At 42.9% G+C, this 16,798-nt stretch overlaps 1 protein-coding gene across 2 annotated transcripts in view; it reads right to left on the bottom strand.

Moving 5' to 3' along the window:
• Nucleotides 1–7,425: 7,425 nt before the first annotated feature.
• The window catches only part of SLC18A2 (solute carrier family 18 member A2), a 64,558-nt gene continuing 55,185 nt past the window's right edge, over nt 7,426–16,798 (bottom strand). For both annotated transcript variants that reach the window (XM_077455445.1, XM_077455446.1), the window contains exons 12-16: nt 15,599–15,650; nt 14,010–14,073; nt 9,151–9,270; nt 8,803–8,936; nt 7,426–8,281 (exon numbers count right to left, since the gene is read on the bottom strand). In XM_077455445.1, the coding sequence (XP_077311571.1) occupies nt 8,177–8,281; nt 8,803–8,936; nt 9,151–9,270; nt 14,010–14,073; nt 15,599–15,650 (475 nt within the window). In that variant the 3' untranslated portion in view covers nt 7,426–8,176. The remainder of the gene's footprint in view (nt 8,282–8,802; nt 8,937–9,150; nt 9,271–14,009; nt 14,074–15,598; nt 15,651–16,798) is intronic.

The raw sequence follows: 16,798 nt of genomic DNA, 5'->3' as shown, positions 1-16,798 counted from the left end.
GAATGCCCGGCCTCATGTGACGAGGGTATGCAGCCAGTCCCTGGAGGATGAAGGAATTGATGCCATTGAATGGCCCCCACGCTCGCCTGACCTAAATCCAATAGAACAGCTCTGGGACGTTATGTGTTGGTCCATCCGATGCCGCCAGATTGCACCTCAGTCTGTTCAGGAACTCGGGTGCCCTGGTCCAAATCTAAAAGGAAATAACCCCGGACTCATTAGGAGCACGCCCCAACGTTGTCAGGCATGTATACAAGCATGTGGGGGCCATACAAGCTACTGAGTACCATTTTGAGTTGTTGCAATTAAATTTCAGAAAAATAGACCAGGATGCTGCATCTTTTGTTTCACTTTGATTTTCGTGGTGTCTTTGATTTCAGCCCTCTGTAGTGTAGGTTGATCATTTTCATTTCCATCAAACAATGTGGCATCCTTTCATTCCTAACACATTACCCAGTCCATATCAGTGTGTATATCCAGCATGATATTTTTCCCCATTGAGATCTTATGTATTTTCAAAGTGTTCCTTTAATTTGTTTGGTGCAGTGTACTTTGTGCATTTCCAGCATTAAAGAGGAACTGCAGTCTGCTCACATAATTTCTAATAAAAACATACTTGCCATACTGAAGCTTCCCTCCAACCACTTTGCATATTATTTTATATTTACTGTGATTCTGTACCTGCTAAATATGCTGCAGAAATCTCCTCCCACTGAGTCTGGCTGCAATAATTTTAACTGTGGGTAGCTGAAGCTGCTATCTGTTCATTTCCTGGATTTAGACAGAGGCACACTACAGCTATCATTGGCCCTCTTATGACTCACCCCCTCCTTTCCTGGCAAACACTCACGAGAGAGAGAGCGAGCGATGTGCATGATGTCACAAGCCTAGGCTTTTTTCCAGACAAGAAATGGGAAGTGGACTATATAAGGTATTTACTGGCAGAAAAAAAATGTTTTACTATCCAAAATTAAAACAAGGGCAGAAGATTTAATAGATGGAAAGTTGAAAAAAAATGACTCAAGTTCCACTTTAAGATAGCAGGTGCTTTATGATCTTATCATGTAAGAAGCGTTTGATCTGCATTTTCAAAGTGGTAGCCTCTTGTTTTGTTTTTATTTTGTTTTTTATAATGTGCACTGAATTTGATTCTGAAAAGGCAGTGTTAAAAAATAAAAAATTAAGAAAAAAATGCTTATTAAAAATCAAATATGTTAAGTCACCTTTAAGTTCATATTCCATGTTTATGTATATAAAACTGTTCATTTGTGCAGTCAGGTCTCCTCTACAAGATATTTGAGCTGCAGGAAAGAAAACATCCTCTTGATTTAGTTATAAGTGGGCACATGGCTGGACAGATATTGATTGGTCAATCATGGCTAACAGTAGACGACTGATGGCTGAAGACCATTGCGGCTTGCACAAGAAGCCCCCAGGCCTCAGGAAGGACTGTACTGCTGTATTATTTCCACTTTAGTCTCCACTAAGCAGGCTGAGGAATTTTGCCTCTTCCATTGTCTGCCCTTCACTGATTAAGTACACTATTCTATTCTCTCCCCCAACAAATGACGCAGTTGAGTTTCTCAAAATGGTGATACCAGGAAATAGGATGAATTGACTGAACTTAGGAGTGCCTATAAACATCCTTCTCCTCAAATCCACCTATCAGAATTCCTTGATGCAGGTTACTATTTGAAGTATGGGTGCAATTTTAGTTCAAAACAAATGCATAGACCAAAGTTCAAGTTCCATCTATTTTAACTCTATTGATCCAGAGGAAGGTAAAGAAAAGCTCAGCAGAGACTGTTTCAACTTAACAGTGAGGCAAGAATATTCCTTCCTGACCCCCAAGAATGGCAGATTTAGGACTAGTATCTCCAAGCTTTTGTTCGTGCCAGAACAGTTCCTCTCCCCATACAATCCAAATAATGAAAAAACTGCTTGAAGCAGGTCAGAAGCAAGTCAACTGCACCTACAATAAATTCCTAATCTCAGAAACACACTACATTTTGTCAATCAACACAATCCCAACGTGTGAAATGAACATTCCTAGATAAATTAAACTTGCTAGTTCACGCATTGACATTTTGTGACATGCAAATCACCATAATAGAAATGTTTACCCAACAAAAGTATGGAAAAATGACTTGATAATTCTGAAGGAAGTAGAGCTGCACAATTAATCATCAAGAATCATTATCGTGATCTCGACTAAAGTGTTTCACAATTCGTTCTATGCACAGAATTTTCTCTCTGCTCTTCTGAAACCACATATCCATCAAAAGAAAGGAAGAGGAAAACTGGTTGTTTTTTTTGCTAGAAAATTACTTAGAACCCCCAATATATATATATATATATATATATATATATATATATATATATATATATATATATATATATATATATATATATATATATATATATATAACAATTTTATTTTTTAGTAGGCACCCTAGAGAATAAAATGGTGGCTATAATATTTTATGTCACACTGTATTTGTGCAGCGGTCTTTCAAGTGCAATTTTTTTGGAAAAAATTATTTTGATGAATTAAAAAAAATAAACTATCCAGAAAAGTTAGCCCTTTTTTTTTTTTTTTTTTTTTGTATAATGTGAAAGATTTTACGTCGTGAGAATCGTGATCTTTTTATTCTAAGCAAAAAAATTGTGATTCTCATTTTGGCCAGAATCGTGCAGCTCTAGAAGGAAGATGAGAGAGAATAATTGGATTTTAGTTTTAGATTCTCTAAAAGAGATTTTCTCTTATCTTCTTCCTTTTTATACTTCACTAAGGGATGTGAATTGTTGATCTGTCCCTAGAAACCATCCAACATCTTCAATATATTTTACTTGATAATTCTGTACTCTTGTAGCCTTTGTGGAGGAGACACCAGAATTATACTGTGGCCATTGACATGAAGATATTGTAAAGAAAAACTTTTTCATAATTCAAACTGTAATTTTTTTTTCTAATTTTCTTTTTATACGGTGCTTTTTTGGCTTCTCACGACACCTAATGATTTTCATGGTGGTATTTTGGGAGCCGTCTCCGTCTCCCTGTATGATGACTATTGAAGCTTTTTTTAAAAAAAAAACAGTTGCATGTCCTTATCTTTTCTCTGATCCAGCTAGTCTTGCCAATTATTTGGATCTGGGTACTGTGGTTGGCAAATGAGGACACGTTTTTAACAATATATCACACACATTTTTTGTCAGTTAAAAGCTATGTTCACTGTTATTTAAAAAAAAAAATGCACATGAGTTTGCAAGTAATTAAGAAATGTGCGTTAATTATGTTTTTTTTTTTTTCTCGGGAACCTGCAGAGCATTACAACCACAATCAGTGGATCACAGACACTTCCTACAGCTCCCTGCTTGTACCTTTGTATGGGCTATTGGTTTCAAACCTGCAGGAAGTGTCTATGGACTACAAGAGCGCTGATCAATGCTCGCCTAGCTTATTGAGAACTACAAGACTGTCTTCCACTGTGGCAGATGGGACTTGTAGCCCATTCATTCACAGATCTCTCTGAATGATCTTATTATGTGGGCACCAATTTTAAATGTGACGGTGACTGCAGGGGAGAGGAACCCCTACCCGCTGTCATGGGGAGGAGAACTCAGGCTGATGGGGGGGGGGGGGGTGTTGTAGATCCATGTTACACCCTGAATACGTATCCTTAAATATTAGTTCAGACTTTTGCATGGCTTACACGAGGGTGCTGCAGATGTACCCATATTGCATTGATTTGTGGTTAGGTCCTAGTTACAAATCTGGCTGAGGGTCACGTTTCTGGTTAATATGAGAATGTTTCAGAAAAGGTGGAAGGAACTGTGGCCATTGACATGAAGATATTGGGTGGAAGGAACTGAAACACTTGTTTGCAATATCCTGTTTTAACCACTTGCTTACTGGGCACTTAAACCCCCCTCAGTCCCAGACCAATTTTCAGCTTTCAGCGCTGATGCACTTTGAATGACAATTGCGCGGGCATACAACACTGTACCCAAATGAAATTTCTATCATTTTTTTCCCACAAATAGAGCTTTCTTTTGGTGGTATTTAGTTACAGCTCGGAGTTTTATTTTTTGCTAAACAAACAAAAAAAGATGCAAAAAAAAAAAAAAAAAAATCATGTTTTAATAGTTTGTTATAAAATTTTGCAAACGGGTCATTTTTCTCCTTCATTGAAGTGCGCTGATAAGGCGGCACTGATAGGCTGCATTGGTGGGCACTGATGGGCTGCATTGGTGGGCACTGATGGGCTGCATTGGTGGGCACTGATGGGCTGCATTGGTGGGCACTGATAGGCTGCATTGGTGGGCACTGATAGGCTGCACTTGTGGGCACTGATAGGCATAGTTAAGGCGGCACTAATAGGCACAGATAAGGCGGCACCGATGGGCACAGATAAGGCGGCACTGATGGGCAAAGATGGGCACAGATAAGATGGCACGGATGGGTGGCACGGATGGGCACTGATAGGTACCACAGATAGATGGGACTGATGGGCACTGATAGGTGGCACTGATAGGTGGCTCTGATAGGTGGCACTGCTGGGCACTGATGGGCGGCACTGCTGGGCACTGATGGGCGGCACTGATGGGCGGCACTGGGGTGCAGCACCTTTGAGGCAGATTGGGTGGCACTGTGGGGTGGCACTGTGGGCATTATGGGCACAGACGGGGGGCACTTACTTTTACTTTGTTATATTTCAGGATGGCACTGCGGGAGGCAGGTGGGCACTGGCAGGTGGCATGTGGTGCCTTTCATTGCTGGCCGTGATCGGGACTGATGTCCCGATCACGGCCGCCGGTGATCGGCTTTTTTTTTTTCTCCTCGCGCTGTCAGCGCGAGGAGGAATAATAGCCGATTACCGGCTCCGTTCTATCACATGATCAGCTGTCATTGGCTGACAGCTGATCACGTGATAAGGGGTCGGGATCGACCCCTTACACGGATCGGTGATCAGGCGAGTCTCACGGACTCGCCGATCACAGGGCGCGCAGGCCGCTCGTAACCAGGACGACGTCAATAGACGTAGTCCTGGAAATCTAGGTCCGCGCTAATGCCGTCATTCGGCAATAGCGCGGTACCCAAGTGGTTAAATAAAGCAGGAAGGGTTTGATCATCTCCCCCCACTCCTTACAACTTCCTGTTCTGGACGAATCTGAAATTTTTGTTATAGTTGTCACTGAAACAGTAGGCAAAATCTTTCTTTTGAAGAGCTCACAATATCCCTAATAATAATTAGTACTGTGTTGAAGTCCATGCTAACTGATCGCAATTCATGTTCAGCTGCTTTAGGTGGTTGCTAAAAATTCATTAATAGCAGCTTTTGTCTCTCCATGAAAACATAATAAATAACAACAAAGATGGATTAAGGCAAAATGGAGGCCCCCCCCCCCCCCCCCAATCCTTACTACTGACATGGAGAAGAATTGCAATAAGTACAGAGAAGCCATCCTCTTCATATTATATGTACTGACCCCCTCAGACACCAGCTGCCTGCATGTTCATCTTCCCTTGTGAATGATGGGCAGGTCAGGGGCCTACCTACAGGGGTCACAATTATGACCCGGCCCCCTGTACATCTGGATAGGAGGGGATGGTGGAGGAACCAATCCCCTCCTCCCTACATCTGCTGAATGCCCACTTCTCCTCTCCCTCCAGCAGGCATTCAGCAGATGCAGGAGCGAGGGGACCAGTTCATCCATATGCTGCCCCTCCCTCCAATCCATCTCCCCAATGCACCCCAGGCCCTCTCTCCTGGCCACCCTGTGATGTCACTCCCCCCTTGCCCCCCATAGCTCTGCTGGATTCCTCCCTCTGTGGCCATTGACATGAAGATATTGGGTGGAAGGAACTGAAACACTTGTTTGCAATATCCTGTTTTAAATAAAGCAGGAAGGGTTTGATCATCTCCCCCCACTCCTTACAACTTCCTGTTCTGGACGAATCTGAAATTTTTGTTATAGTTGTCACTGAAACAGTAGGCAAAATCTTTCTTTTGAAGAGCTCACAATATCCCTAATAATAATTAGTACTGTGTTGAAGTCCATGCTAACTGATCGCAATTCATGTTCAGCTGCTTTAGGTGGTTGCTAAAAATTCATTAATAGCAGCTTTTGTCTCTCCATGAAAACATAATAAATAACAACAAAGATGGATTAAGGCAAAATGGAGCCCCCCCCCCCCCCCAATCCTTACTACTGACATGGAGAAGAATTGCAATAAATACAGAGAAGCCATCCTCTTCATGTTATATGTACTGACCCCCTCAGACACCAGCTGCCTGCATGTTCATCTTCCCTTGTGAATGATGGGCAGGTCAGGGGCCTACCTACAGGGGTCACAATTATGACCCGGCCCCCTGTACATCTGGATAGGAGGGGATGGTGGAGGAACCAATCCCCTCCTCCCTACATCTGCTGAATGCCCACTTCTCCTCTCCCTCCAGCAGGCATTCAGCAGATGCAGGAGCGAGGGGACCAGTTCATCCATATGCTGCCCCTCCCTCCAATCCATCTCCCCAATGCACCCCAGGCCCTCTCTCCTGGCCACCCTGTGATGTCACTCCCCCCTTGCCCCCCATAGCTCTGCTGGATTCCTCCCTCTCCCGCCGGCTGTTGCGGGGATGCTGTTAGGCTGGAGAGCGGGGAAGGAAGCAGGTAAATGTGTCATTTACCGGCCACTTCCTTGTCTCCGTGGACAGTTTCAGTGATCCATACCAATCACTGACTCCATTCATAACTGAAACAGTAAACTGTGTTTACTATACCTCAGTTTGTGGGTGAATGAGAAGCTCTGTACAGAGCTATTCCTGTCTATTCATTCTGTGCAGCTGAGGCTGCAGAGATGAAGATTGAGGGCTGTGTCCTCAATCTATTTTCTCTGTCTCCAAGGTGAAACATCAGAGGTCTGTTTATACTCCTGATATCTCACCAAAGCTCCCCAACGAGCCTCCTAAAATATTGTAAAAAATAAAATGATAAAAAAATATATATAAAAGTAAAAAACTACTGACACCAGTGGCGGAACTACCAGGGTCACAAAGGTTGCACTAGTGACTGGTCCCTGGCATTCTGCCACCAGGCTTGGAGGGAAGGGCCCTGGCCAGGGGTCAGGAGGGGCCCTTCATGGTTTCTTGCATCGGGGCCCTGAAGGGTCTAGTTACACCTCAGGGGCAGGTGCACAGCTTTCGTCAAATGCAGTATCTGCCGTCATTACTGCAGGAGCATGAAGGATGTAGCTGGGCCCCATGGACTTCCATCATGTTCTAGGTTGCCTTGCAGATAACCCGGATCTGCATAATGCAGTGATCCTAAAACTACACATCAGCCAACCAGGAACTTATCTCCCATCACCTTGGCAAACTTTACCTCTCTCATACATCACATTCAGACTGAAAAATAAAAATGATCAGGCGTTTAGCATTTTATACACATTTACATTACAATTACAGTAGTTAAAAATATATTGCATAATATGTAATAAAATTAAATACATAAAATAACATCTTTCAACAATATTTATAGCAATGAGTCTATAAAAGTCTGTTTCTCTTTAAACTTGGTAAGGCGGTTGGTAATAATGTGTAGTTCTTATGTGTCACATTGGGGAGCGTAGATGAGAAGTGGTTGTATTCATGGATGGAGCGGAGCGCACGCGGAGAGCGAGTGTGGCGGGTTTTTTCTTGAACGTTAAGGGGAGGTTCTGGTGTTTCACAGAGGCCATTGGTCACCAGTGACCTCCCTAGGGGGTACCTGTATACACTATCCAGCCTAACATGGCCACACCTGAGGACCAAACAATGGATCATTTCAGAAGGGACTTACAAACGCTGGCCATGTATACAGCACAGGAATCGTAGACATAACACAGAATGAAATTTGTATATCCCCTTCCCCTAGTAAATCTAAAATTGTAGCCAGATCTGTTCACTTTCATAGGCCGCGGCGGATTGTGGCACAATATTGGTCCCCATACAGTTCTACATGCTGTGTAATGACTCCTCAGTCTTACCCCAGGTGTGTGCGCAGTTCTCCGTTCAATATAGACGCTGCTCCGCCGGGTTAGAACACGGGACCTTTGGCTTGTTACTAAGTCACTGATAGACCAATGATACGACAATGAAATGTAGAAACAACTAGCTGCGTAATGTGGAGTTGGCACTCATTCGTCACTCTCGGACTCCTCAGCAGCGGCGTAATAGGACTGCGTGCTGTTCTGGGTGTACATCCGCTTCTTCACCGGACAATTCTGCTCCATGAGGATGGCCTACACGGATAAAAGCATTTCATTACCCTACAATGATATCAAGAATGCATCTGGACTGCGTTTCGATGATGTAAACTGACCCTTAAAGTCAAGCAATTGAACCTGTAGACACGAGAGGAGGTTCACCTTGATGTTTTACAAGTGAAATTGAGATTAGGATTAGCTGTCACTACCTCTAGATCTGCTGATGGTGTTGGCATGCAGTTCTCAGATTACCTTGGCTCATGTATATCTACATCATATGCTCTGTTAAGTTTCCATGTTTGCGACAGGTCCACTTTCCCTCCTATAAGGCCTAGCTATAAAGAAGTGGTTCTTAAAATTGTCTCGATGATTATATTTACAGGACAAGGTATGACCATCTGGGGCTGAATCCACACTTTGGTGCTATTAAAAAGTGTTCGGTATCTTTAATAGGCAACAGTGAGAAATAATAACAAAATAATGATTTGTTGTCTGTCTGAGAAGGAACCATAAAACCACATACAGTATAATCAAAGAAAGGATGGCTCGTCACTCACCATCTTCTCTTCCCTGGCGGGAGGACTTCTGAGGAACAGACACAAAGGAGCGAATACTATGTCCACGATTCCGATGATTGTCATCAGCCAAGGAAATCCGATAGATTTAGCTATAGCGCCCCCAGCAGATGGCCCTGTAAGGTCAGACAAAGGAAGATCGGCATATGGGACAATGGTACCTGAGTATCTCCAACTGTGGGAACATGAACATGTGTGTACAATGATGCTCCAGCCTTCAGCTCGCAGCCTGTTTGCTGTGCAAATATCTATCATCGATTAAGAAGTGTTTGATGGGTTTTAGTCACCTGTACCGTGTGCTAGAGACATCTCTGATGATACAAGGCTTACCTAATGCAAACCCCATACAAAAGGCTACATCTGCGATGGCGTAGACACTGCCATAGACGGAGACGTGGCGTAGATCCACCAGATAACCCATAATTGGCATCATTGATGAGTCCACCATGCCTGCGGAACAGAAAAACAAACACAGCTGTTGGAGCTGATGGTTTCTTCCATGTACAGTGAACATACACATGTGACATCATACAGCATGCTGGGAAATTACTTTCAGTATTAACCATTTCATGGCCTAAAGATCACAAGTTTGTTTTTTTTGCATTATGAAAAAACATTTCTGGATAGACATTTTTGCTTTTGTAGGCCATTATGACTTTTTTGTAGGTTTGAACAAGCCTACTTTTTATTTTAAATTCTGACAAATCTTTATTTAATTTTGGGTGGAGTGGGGAATCTGTCAGGTTTTTATTTCTGTCTGTGTCCCTGTTGCAGATTTTCTTTTACGTCCCGCCTGGTGAAACAGTTGTCACGAGGAGAGTAGAAAGCTCTCTAACAAAGCTATGGATAATAGTAAAGCTAGAAATAATGTGTTTGGCTTGACATACGCTTGTTACTTTCACCTTTTCGTAAAAAATGAAAAGGTGAAATAACTCACAATACCCTCCCCACTCCCCCGTATCACGCTGCATTTAGCAGCTGTAAATTTCATCCCTCGTTGCTCATGCCAACCTTTTTAATGTGCCAGACACTTGAAGGCTTTACTACATAACCCTGGAGGCTGTGTAGAATCATAATGTTTGCAACAGCTCGCAGTCAATGAGAACTTCTTAGAAGAAATGAGGCTCAGAAGAGATTCTCATTGGTCAGCATGGTCACGTGACCATACTGACTTTTAATTACTGTTATTTGCGTGACTATCAGTTACCCAGGTGTGCACATCCTAAAATGCGTCTAATGTTGTGAAGGGAAGTATGCAGCTTTGCCACATAAAGTCAAAGGTTCCCATTTTAGGGGAACTTTTCCTCCCTCTGTCATGGCAAAGCATCTATAGACTAACTATGACAGGAAGGTATAATCATCATTAGTGATTTGTATGGAGAGAATCATGTATGGAGTGCATCATTTTCTTGGGTTGGTAAACAGAAAAGAGGGTATCAATCTTCATGTAAGAAGGGGTGTCAGGTCAGTGGGAATCAGATCCTCAGACACTTTGACATTCTTTAGAACAGGGGTCTCCAAACTGGCCCTTTGCTTGTCTTTATGTGGCCCTTGGGCACTATTCCTTCCCTTGATACGAAGCACCTTGCTTCCACTGACATCAAAAACTGGGCACTATTCCTCCCACTGATGCCAATGATGGGATACTATTCCTGGAACTGATGCCAATGATCTGCCACTATTCCTCCCACTGATGCCAATGATGGGGCACTAATCCTTACACAGACAAGGCACTATTCCTCCCACTGATGCCAATGATGGGGTACGATTCCTTCCACTGATACCAATGATGGGGTAATATTCCACCCACTGACACCAATGATGGGACACCATTCCTCCCACTGACGCCAATTCCTTCCACTGACACTTTTTAATATCTTTATAAATTATATATGGTCTGGGATTAAAAGTACCATTTCAGTGTGCAGATGACACCAAGCTATGGAGGGGGATAACGTCCTTACAGGATATCTCCAACTTCAATGCACTGTCTAATTAGGCAACTGTGTGGAAAATGAGGTTTAATGTTGATAAATGTAAAGTTATGCACTTGGTGGCTAAAAATATGCATGTATCATACATACTAGAGGAATCCATAGTGGAGAAGGATCTGAGGGTTGTGGTAGATCATAAGCTTAATAGCAATGCCAAGCTGCGGTTTCCAAAGTGAGACATCCTTTCTTGTATTAAGAGAAGTATGGATTCCAAAGAGAGAGATCATTTTGCCTCTGTACAAATCATTAGTAAGACCTCATCTGGAATATGCAGTTCAATTTTGGGCACCAGTTCTCAAAAAGGATATCTGGGAACTGGAGAAAGTGCAGAGAAGGGCAACCAAACTGATAAGAGGCCTGGAGGAACTCCGCTATGACGAAAGATTAGAGGAACTGAATTTATTCTCTTGAGAAGAGGAGATTAAGGGGGGATATGCTCACGTTGTATAAATACATAAGGGGTCCATATAGTTAACTTGGTGTTGAGTTATTCACTTTAACCGCTAGCCGACCAGCCGCTGCAGTTGTACTGCGGCAGCATGGCTCGGCTGTGCGAATCGCCGTTATGCTATGTCGGTAACATAAACGGGCACTAGGGGGCGCTTGCGCACGCCCCTCACTCGCTCCCAGAGCCGATGCGAGTGCCCGGCGGTCTCGATCACCGCCGGGCTCCCCCAATCGCTCGAGGCACACGGAGAACTGGGAGCTGTGTTCTTTGAGCAGTGAACTGATAGATCTTCTGTTCATACAGAGTATGAACAGCGATCTGTTAGTTTCCCTGCACAATCCACATCCCCTTCACTCCCTAGGATACATATTAACCCCTTCACTGCCAGTGACATTTTTACAGTAATCAATGCAATTTTAATCGCACTGATCACTGTATTAATGCCAATGGTCCCAAAAATGTGTCAAAATTGTCTGACGTGTCCATCATAATGTCGCAGTCATGAAAAAAATCGCTGATAACTGCCGTTACTAGCAAAAAAAATATAAAAATGCCATAAAACTATCCCCTATTTTGTAGACGCTGTAACTTTTGCGCAAACCAATCAATATACACTTATTGCGATTTTTTTTTTTTTTTTTTTTATACCAAAAATATGTAGAAGAATATGTATCGGCCTAAACTGAGGGAAAAAAAATGTTTTTTATATATTTTTTGGGGATATTTATTATAGCAAAGAGGTAAAAAATAATAGCGCAAGAAGTGGTCTGGTTTTTGGCCAGCCAAATGGTCCGGGGCTTAAGCGGTTAAAGACATCACAGAGGACAAGGGGGCACTCTTTACATCTAGAGGAAAAAAAATGTCATCTCCAAATACGAAAAGGTTTATTCATAGTAAGAGCTGTGTAAATGTGGCATAAACTCCCTCCAGAGGTGGTTCTGGCCAGCTCAGTAGATTGCTTTATCCACTTCAGCCCTGGAAGAGTTTACCCCCTTTCTGACCAGGCCATTTTTTGCAATACCGCACTCCGTCGCTTTAAATGACAATTGCACGGTCATGCGACGCTGTACTCAAACAAAATCTACTTCTTCTTTTTCCCACAAATAGAGGTTTCTTTTGGTGGTTTGATCACCTCTGCAGTATTCATTTTTTTGTGCTATAATCAAGAGGAGCAACAATTTTGAAAAAAACACTATCTTTTACTTTTTGCTATCATAATTATCTCTAGTTTAAAAAAAAAAACACAAATCTTTTCCTCAGTTTAGGCCGATATGTATTCTTCTACATATTTTTGGTAAAAGCGTATATTGATTGGTTTGCGCAAAAGTTATAGCGTCCACAAAATAGGGGATAGATTTATGGCATTTTTATTATTATTCATTTTTTTTACCAGTGATGGCGGAGATCAGAAATTTTTATCGGGACTGGGTTATTGCGGCGGAAAAATCGAACGCTTTTGACACATTTTTGGGACCAGTGACATTTATACAGCGATCAGCGCTATAAAAATGCACGAATTACTGTATAAATGTCACTGGCAAGGGGCTAACCGTGTTCCCTAGGTGTGTTCTAACTGTAAGGGGGATGGGACTGACTAAGGGGGGAAGACTGATCGGTGTTCATACTTGGTATGAACACACAATCTGTCTTCTCTCCCTTGAGAGAACCGAGATTTGTGCTCTGTAACGAGCAATTGCAGATGCCCAGTGGTCATCGTGCTGCCGGGCACTCGCATCGGCTCCAGGGATACGCGGGTGTGCGTGCCTCCTACAGTGTCTTATAGAGCCGACGTACAGCTACGACGACTCGCCCAAGGGAGCCAACCTGCCACAGTATAACTGCGGCGGCTGGTCGGGAACCAGTTAAAAAAGGCCTGGATTCTTTCCTAAATGTACATAATATAACTGGGTACTGACATTTATAGGTAAAGTTGATCCAGGGAAAATCCAATTGCCTCTCGGGGGATCAGGAAGGAATTTTTTCCCCTGCTGTAGCAAATTGTAACATGCTTTGCTAGGGTTTTTTTTTCGCCTTCCCCTGGATTAACTGTGGGTGAAGGATTGTTTATATGGGATTTATGTTTTGTTTTTGTTTTTTAATGGTTGAACTAGATGGGCTTGTGACTGTTTTCTACCTGACTAACTATGTAATCAATGATGAGGCACTCCTCCCACTGACTCCAGTGATGGGGTACTATTCCTCTCACTGACACCAACAATGGGGCACTATTCCTCCTAGTGACACCAGCGATGGAGAACTAATTCTCCCACTGACATCCAGTATGGGGCACCATTCCTTCAACTGACATCAATGATAGGCCACCATTCCTCCCACTGACACCAAATATGGGGCACTATTCCTCCAACTGACACCAGTGATGGGGCACTATTCCTCCCACTGAAACCAATAATGTATTTTTTTTTTTACTTCTGCTGACCATCAAGCCTATGACATTGTTTACTCCGACCGATGCTGGAACAGTTTCTACTCCCATTGGTCACAGTCTGGCCCCCCTAATATTTGAAAGGCAGTAAGCTGGCACTTTTTTTTGAGAGTTTGGAGACTCCTGCTTTAGACACTTTTCCGAAAAAGGGGGAAATTATAATGAATTTGTTTTTGTGCAGTTAAATTATGTATATGGTAGGACATTTATTAATAACTTTAAGGTGCTTATATGGTAAGTAACATCTGAGATGTCCTAATTAAAGTTACATATCCCAATCGCCCCTTGTGTTTTCAGGTCTTACCAATAGCGAATCCAACTCCAAACGTTGGTGCTATTAATCCGTAGATGTTCTTGGCAAATGGCACCTAAATGTGAACATACAATTCAGAGTTAGTAGTTGAGCCAGGCTGTGGATCGATTTGCTTGGCATATGTATACCATACATCACCTTGGCTTTGGGCTGTATACTAGACCTTACCCTGGATTTGGCTGGTGGATTGGTCTGGCAGACCTGTTTACAACACATCACCCTGGAGCTAGGCTGTGGTGTGGTTCAGCAGATATGTACCAGATATTGCCCTGGAGCTGGCTGGTGCATTGCTCTGGTAGATCTGGAGCTTTGCTGGGGGTCAGTCTGGAGGCCATGTATATCAGACATCTCTCTGATGTGGGGCTGTGGATTGGTCCTGCAAATGTATTCCAAACATGACCCTACACTTGGACTGTGGCCTGTTCTGGGGGGCATGTATACCAGAAATCACCCTTGGAGCTGGTCTGTAGGTTTGTATGGTGCCCATGCATACCAAACATATCCTTTTGAGTTGGGCTGTAGGTATGGTGCCTATGTATACGAAAGATCACCCTTGGCGTTGGGCTGTATAGCTATATGATGCTCTTGCATACCAGAAATCACCCTGGAATTGGGCTATGGATATTTATGGTGCTCATGTATACCAGACATCACTCTTGGAACTGGGCTGTGGATCACTATGGTTCTCGCGTATACCAGACATCACCTGGTATTGGACTGTGGATTGCTATGGTGCACATGTATACCAGACATCACCCTGGAACTGGGCTGTGGATCGGTATGGTGCTCATGTATACCAGACATCACCTGGTATTGGTATTGCTGACATCACCCTAGTATCATCCTGGAGTTGGGCTGTGGACCAGTCAATGTCTATTGATCTGTAATATATCCAGTGTCCAACTGGTAATCACTACAGCACCCACTACCGGTGAGCCTGTATTCCAGGAACATGTGCAATGGGAATACAGATAGGACTGACAACCGACATCTTGCCCATTTCCTGAGAGCCTTGCCTGTTGCTGGTACATACCATCACACAGGCTGGGCTCCCAGTACTCCCTAAACAAGAGACACTCATATGATATTTTTTTTTGGGGGGGGGGGGCATGTGATGGGGCTTTAGAGCTTGGAGGGGTGACGGTATGCTCCTTAAATGCTGGAGTTCCACTTAATTTTCGCCTTCCTGTTTAACTCCAATGCATTTTTCCAAACCAGCAAAATTTCTGTGAAATAGAGAAAAATCTCAGTTTTGGTCATCCATATTTATAGCTGACCCCAGGCTAGTTTGGAGGGGTCATTTTGAATTTAAAACCAGCTCTAGAACTATAACTATTAAACAGTAATGACTTGTTGACTTGTGCAGCTCTCTGTAATGTGTTGCAATGCAGCCTCACTTATGTTTAAAATTTGAGCACCAGAAAATCTCTGATTTTCTAGTCTTAATGCTAGAAGCAGTTTAATGGGGTTTCCTGACAATCTGGAAGGAGTTAATTGTTCGATCATACAATGGAGAGTGAAGGGCAGGGAGGGTCCTGGACTGGGAAATTATGAACAGAAATATTCAGAATTTTGCTTACACAGAGGATGCTTACTCCCACCAGTATCATCCCGATAAAGGCGCACAGCCACCTGCAGAGAGACAAGACGGACAGCCACATATTACACATCCATGTGCACACAGCCAGCTAAAGCTTTGATGTGAAAAGGAGAAGGATTGTGTATGTGGCTATGTTGGTTATTCCCTGTACGTGGAGAATCTACAGTGCACATAGGGTACTGAGCATAAACCCCCCCAAAAACTTTTTATGATCTGTTTTATTTTGTAGTGCTAGATATTGTGCTATTTTTTTATTTATTTTTTGTTTTTAAACACCTTAAAGTGATTGAAAACGATCATCTTGTAAAACAACCCATTTAGTTAAAAATAGAAATGAAAGGCAAAACTTTATTGTATAGATATAAAAAAAAAAAAAAAATTCAAAAAACAAAAACGCAAAAATTCTTGTTCAAATTTTTTATTGAAGGTAAAAACAAGAAGTCTCAACAGGATGCATCAGAAAAATCTTCCCTCTGGATAAGGGGAGGCAATAGTGGTAAAGTAACTCAATGCTGAGGTAGGGACGCAACCCTTTGCATCACAACATACAAAAAATAACAGCAAGCACTAAAAAATCATAGGGATACACGCTGTGGGTTAGTTTGAGGATGCTTAGGGGATTAATGAGAAGTGAAAGCCAGGAACCAGTTTGTTTCCTGTAAAAAAAAGGTTTGGTTACAGAGGACTCCAGACGGCGTTTCCCCGAGCCTCGCAAATAGACGGGTGTCTAAGAGTCCTCGTAACAGATAAAGATTAAATTGTGTGCTAGACATTGAAAGCATTTATAGATCTTAGGGGGGTTCCAGTTAGTGGGGAATATCCAGTCTCCGCATGATGGGCAGTTAAGTTGGTTGGAGCTGGGAGGTTTACATCCAGAGGAGAAGAGATAAAGGTGGAGGGAAGAGAGAGGAGGAGAGGAGAAAAGAAGGGGGGAGTTGAGAAAGAGGGAGAGGGTAGCTCAGGAGGAGGTGGAGGTCAAGGAGGGAGCTCACCGGGAGGAGATAGAGATCTGGTCTCTATGGGTAAACAAAGTGATAAATAGGGTTATTCAAGGTAGCAGTAAAGCGTTATCGAAGTCAGGGGGTAAGTAATGGTTGACTCAGGGTTTCCAAAGGCATTCAAACGTTTTAACCCTGTCTAAGAGAACTGCTTCTATTTTTGAATGAATCATGGCTCTGGT

This window comes from Lithobates pipiens, unplaced genomic scaffold (genome assembly GCF_037356315.1).
Source record: "Lithobates pipiens isolate NorthernLeopardFrog02 unplaced genomic scaffold, aLitPip1_a1.2 Scaffold_25, whole genome shotgun sequence".
Classification (NCBI taxonomy): domain Eukaryota; kingdom Metazoa; phylum Chordata; class Amphibia; order Anura; family Ranidae; genus Lithobates; species Lithobates pipiens.
This window is presented reverse-complemented; position numbering and strand designations above follow the sequence as displayed.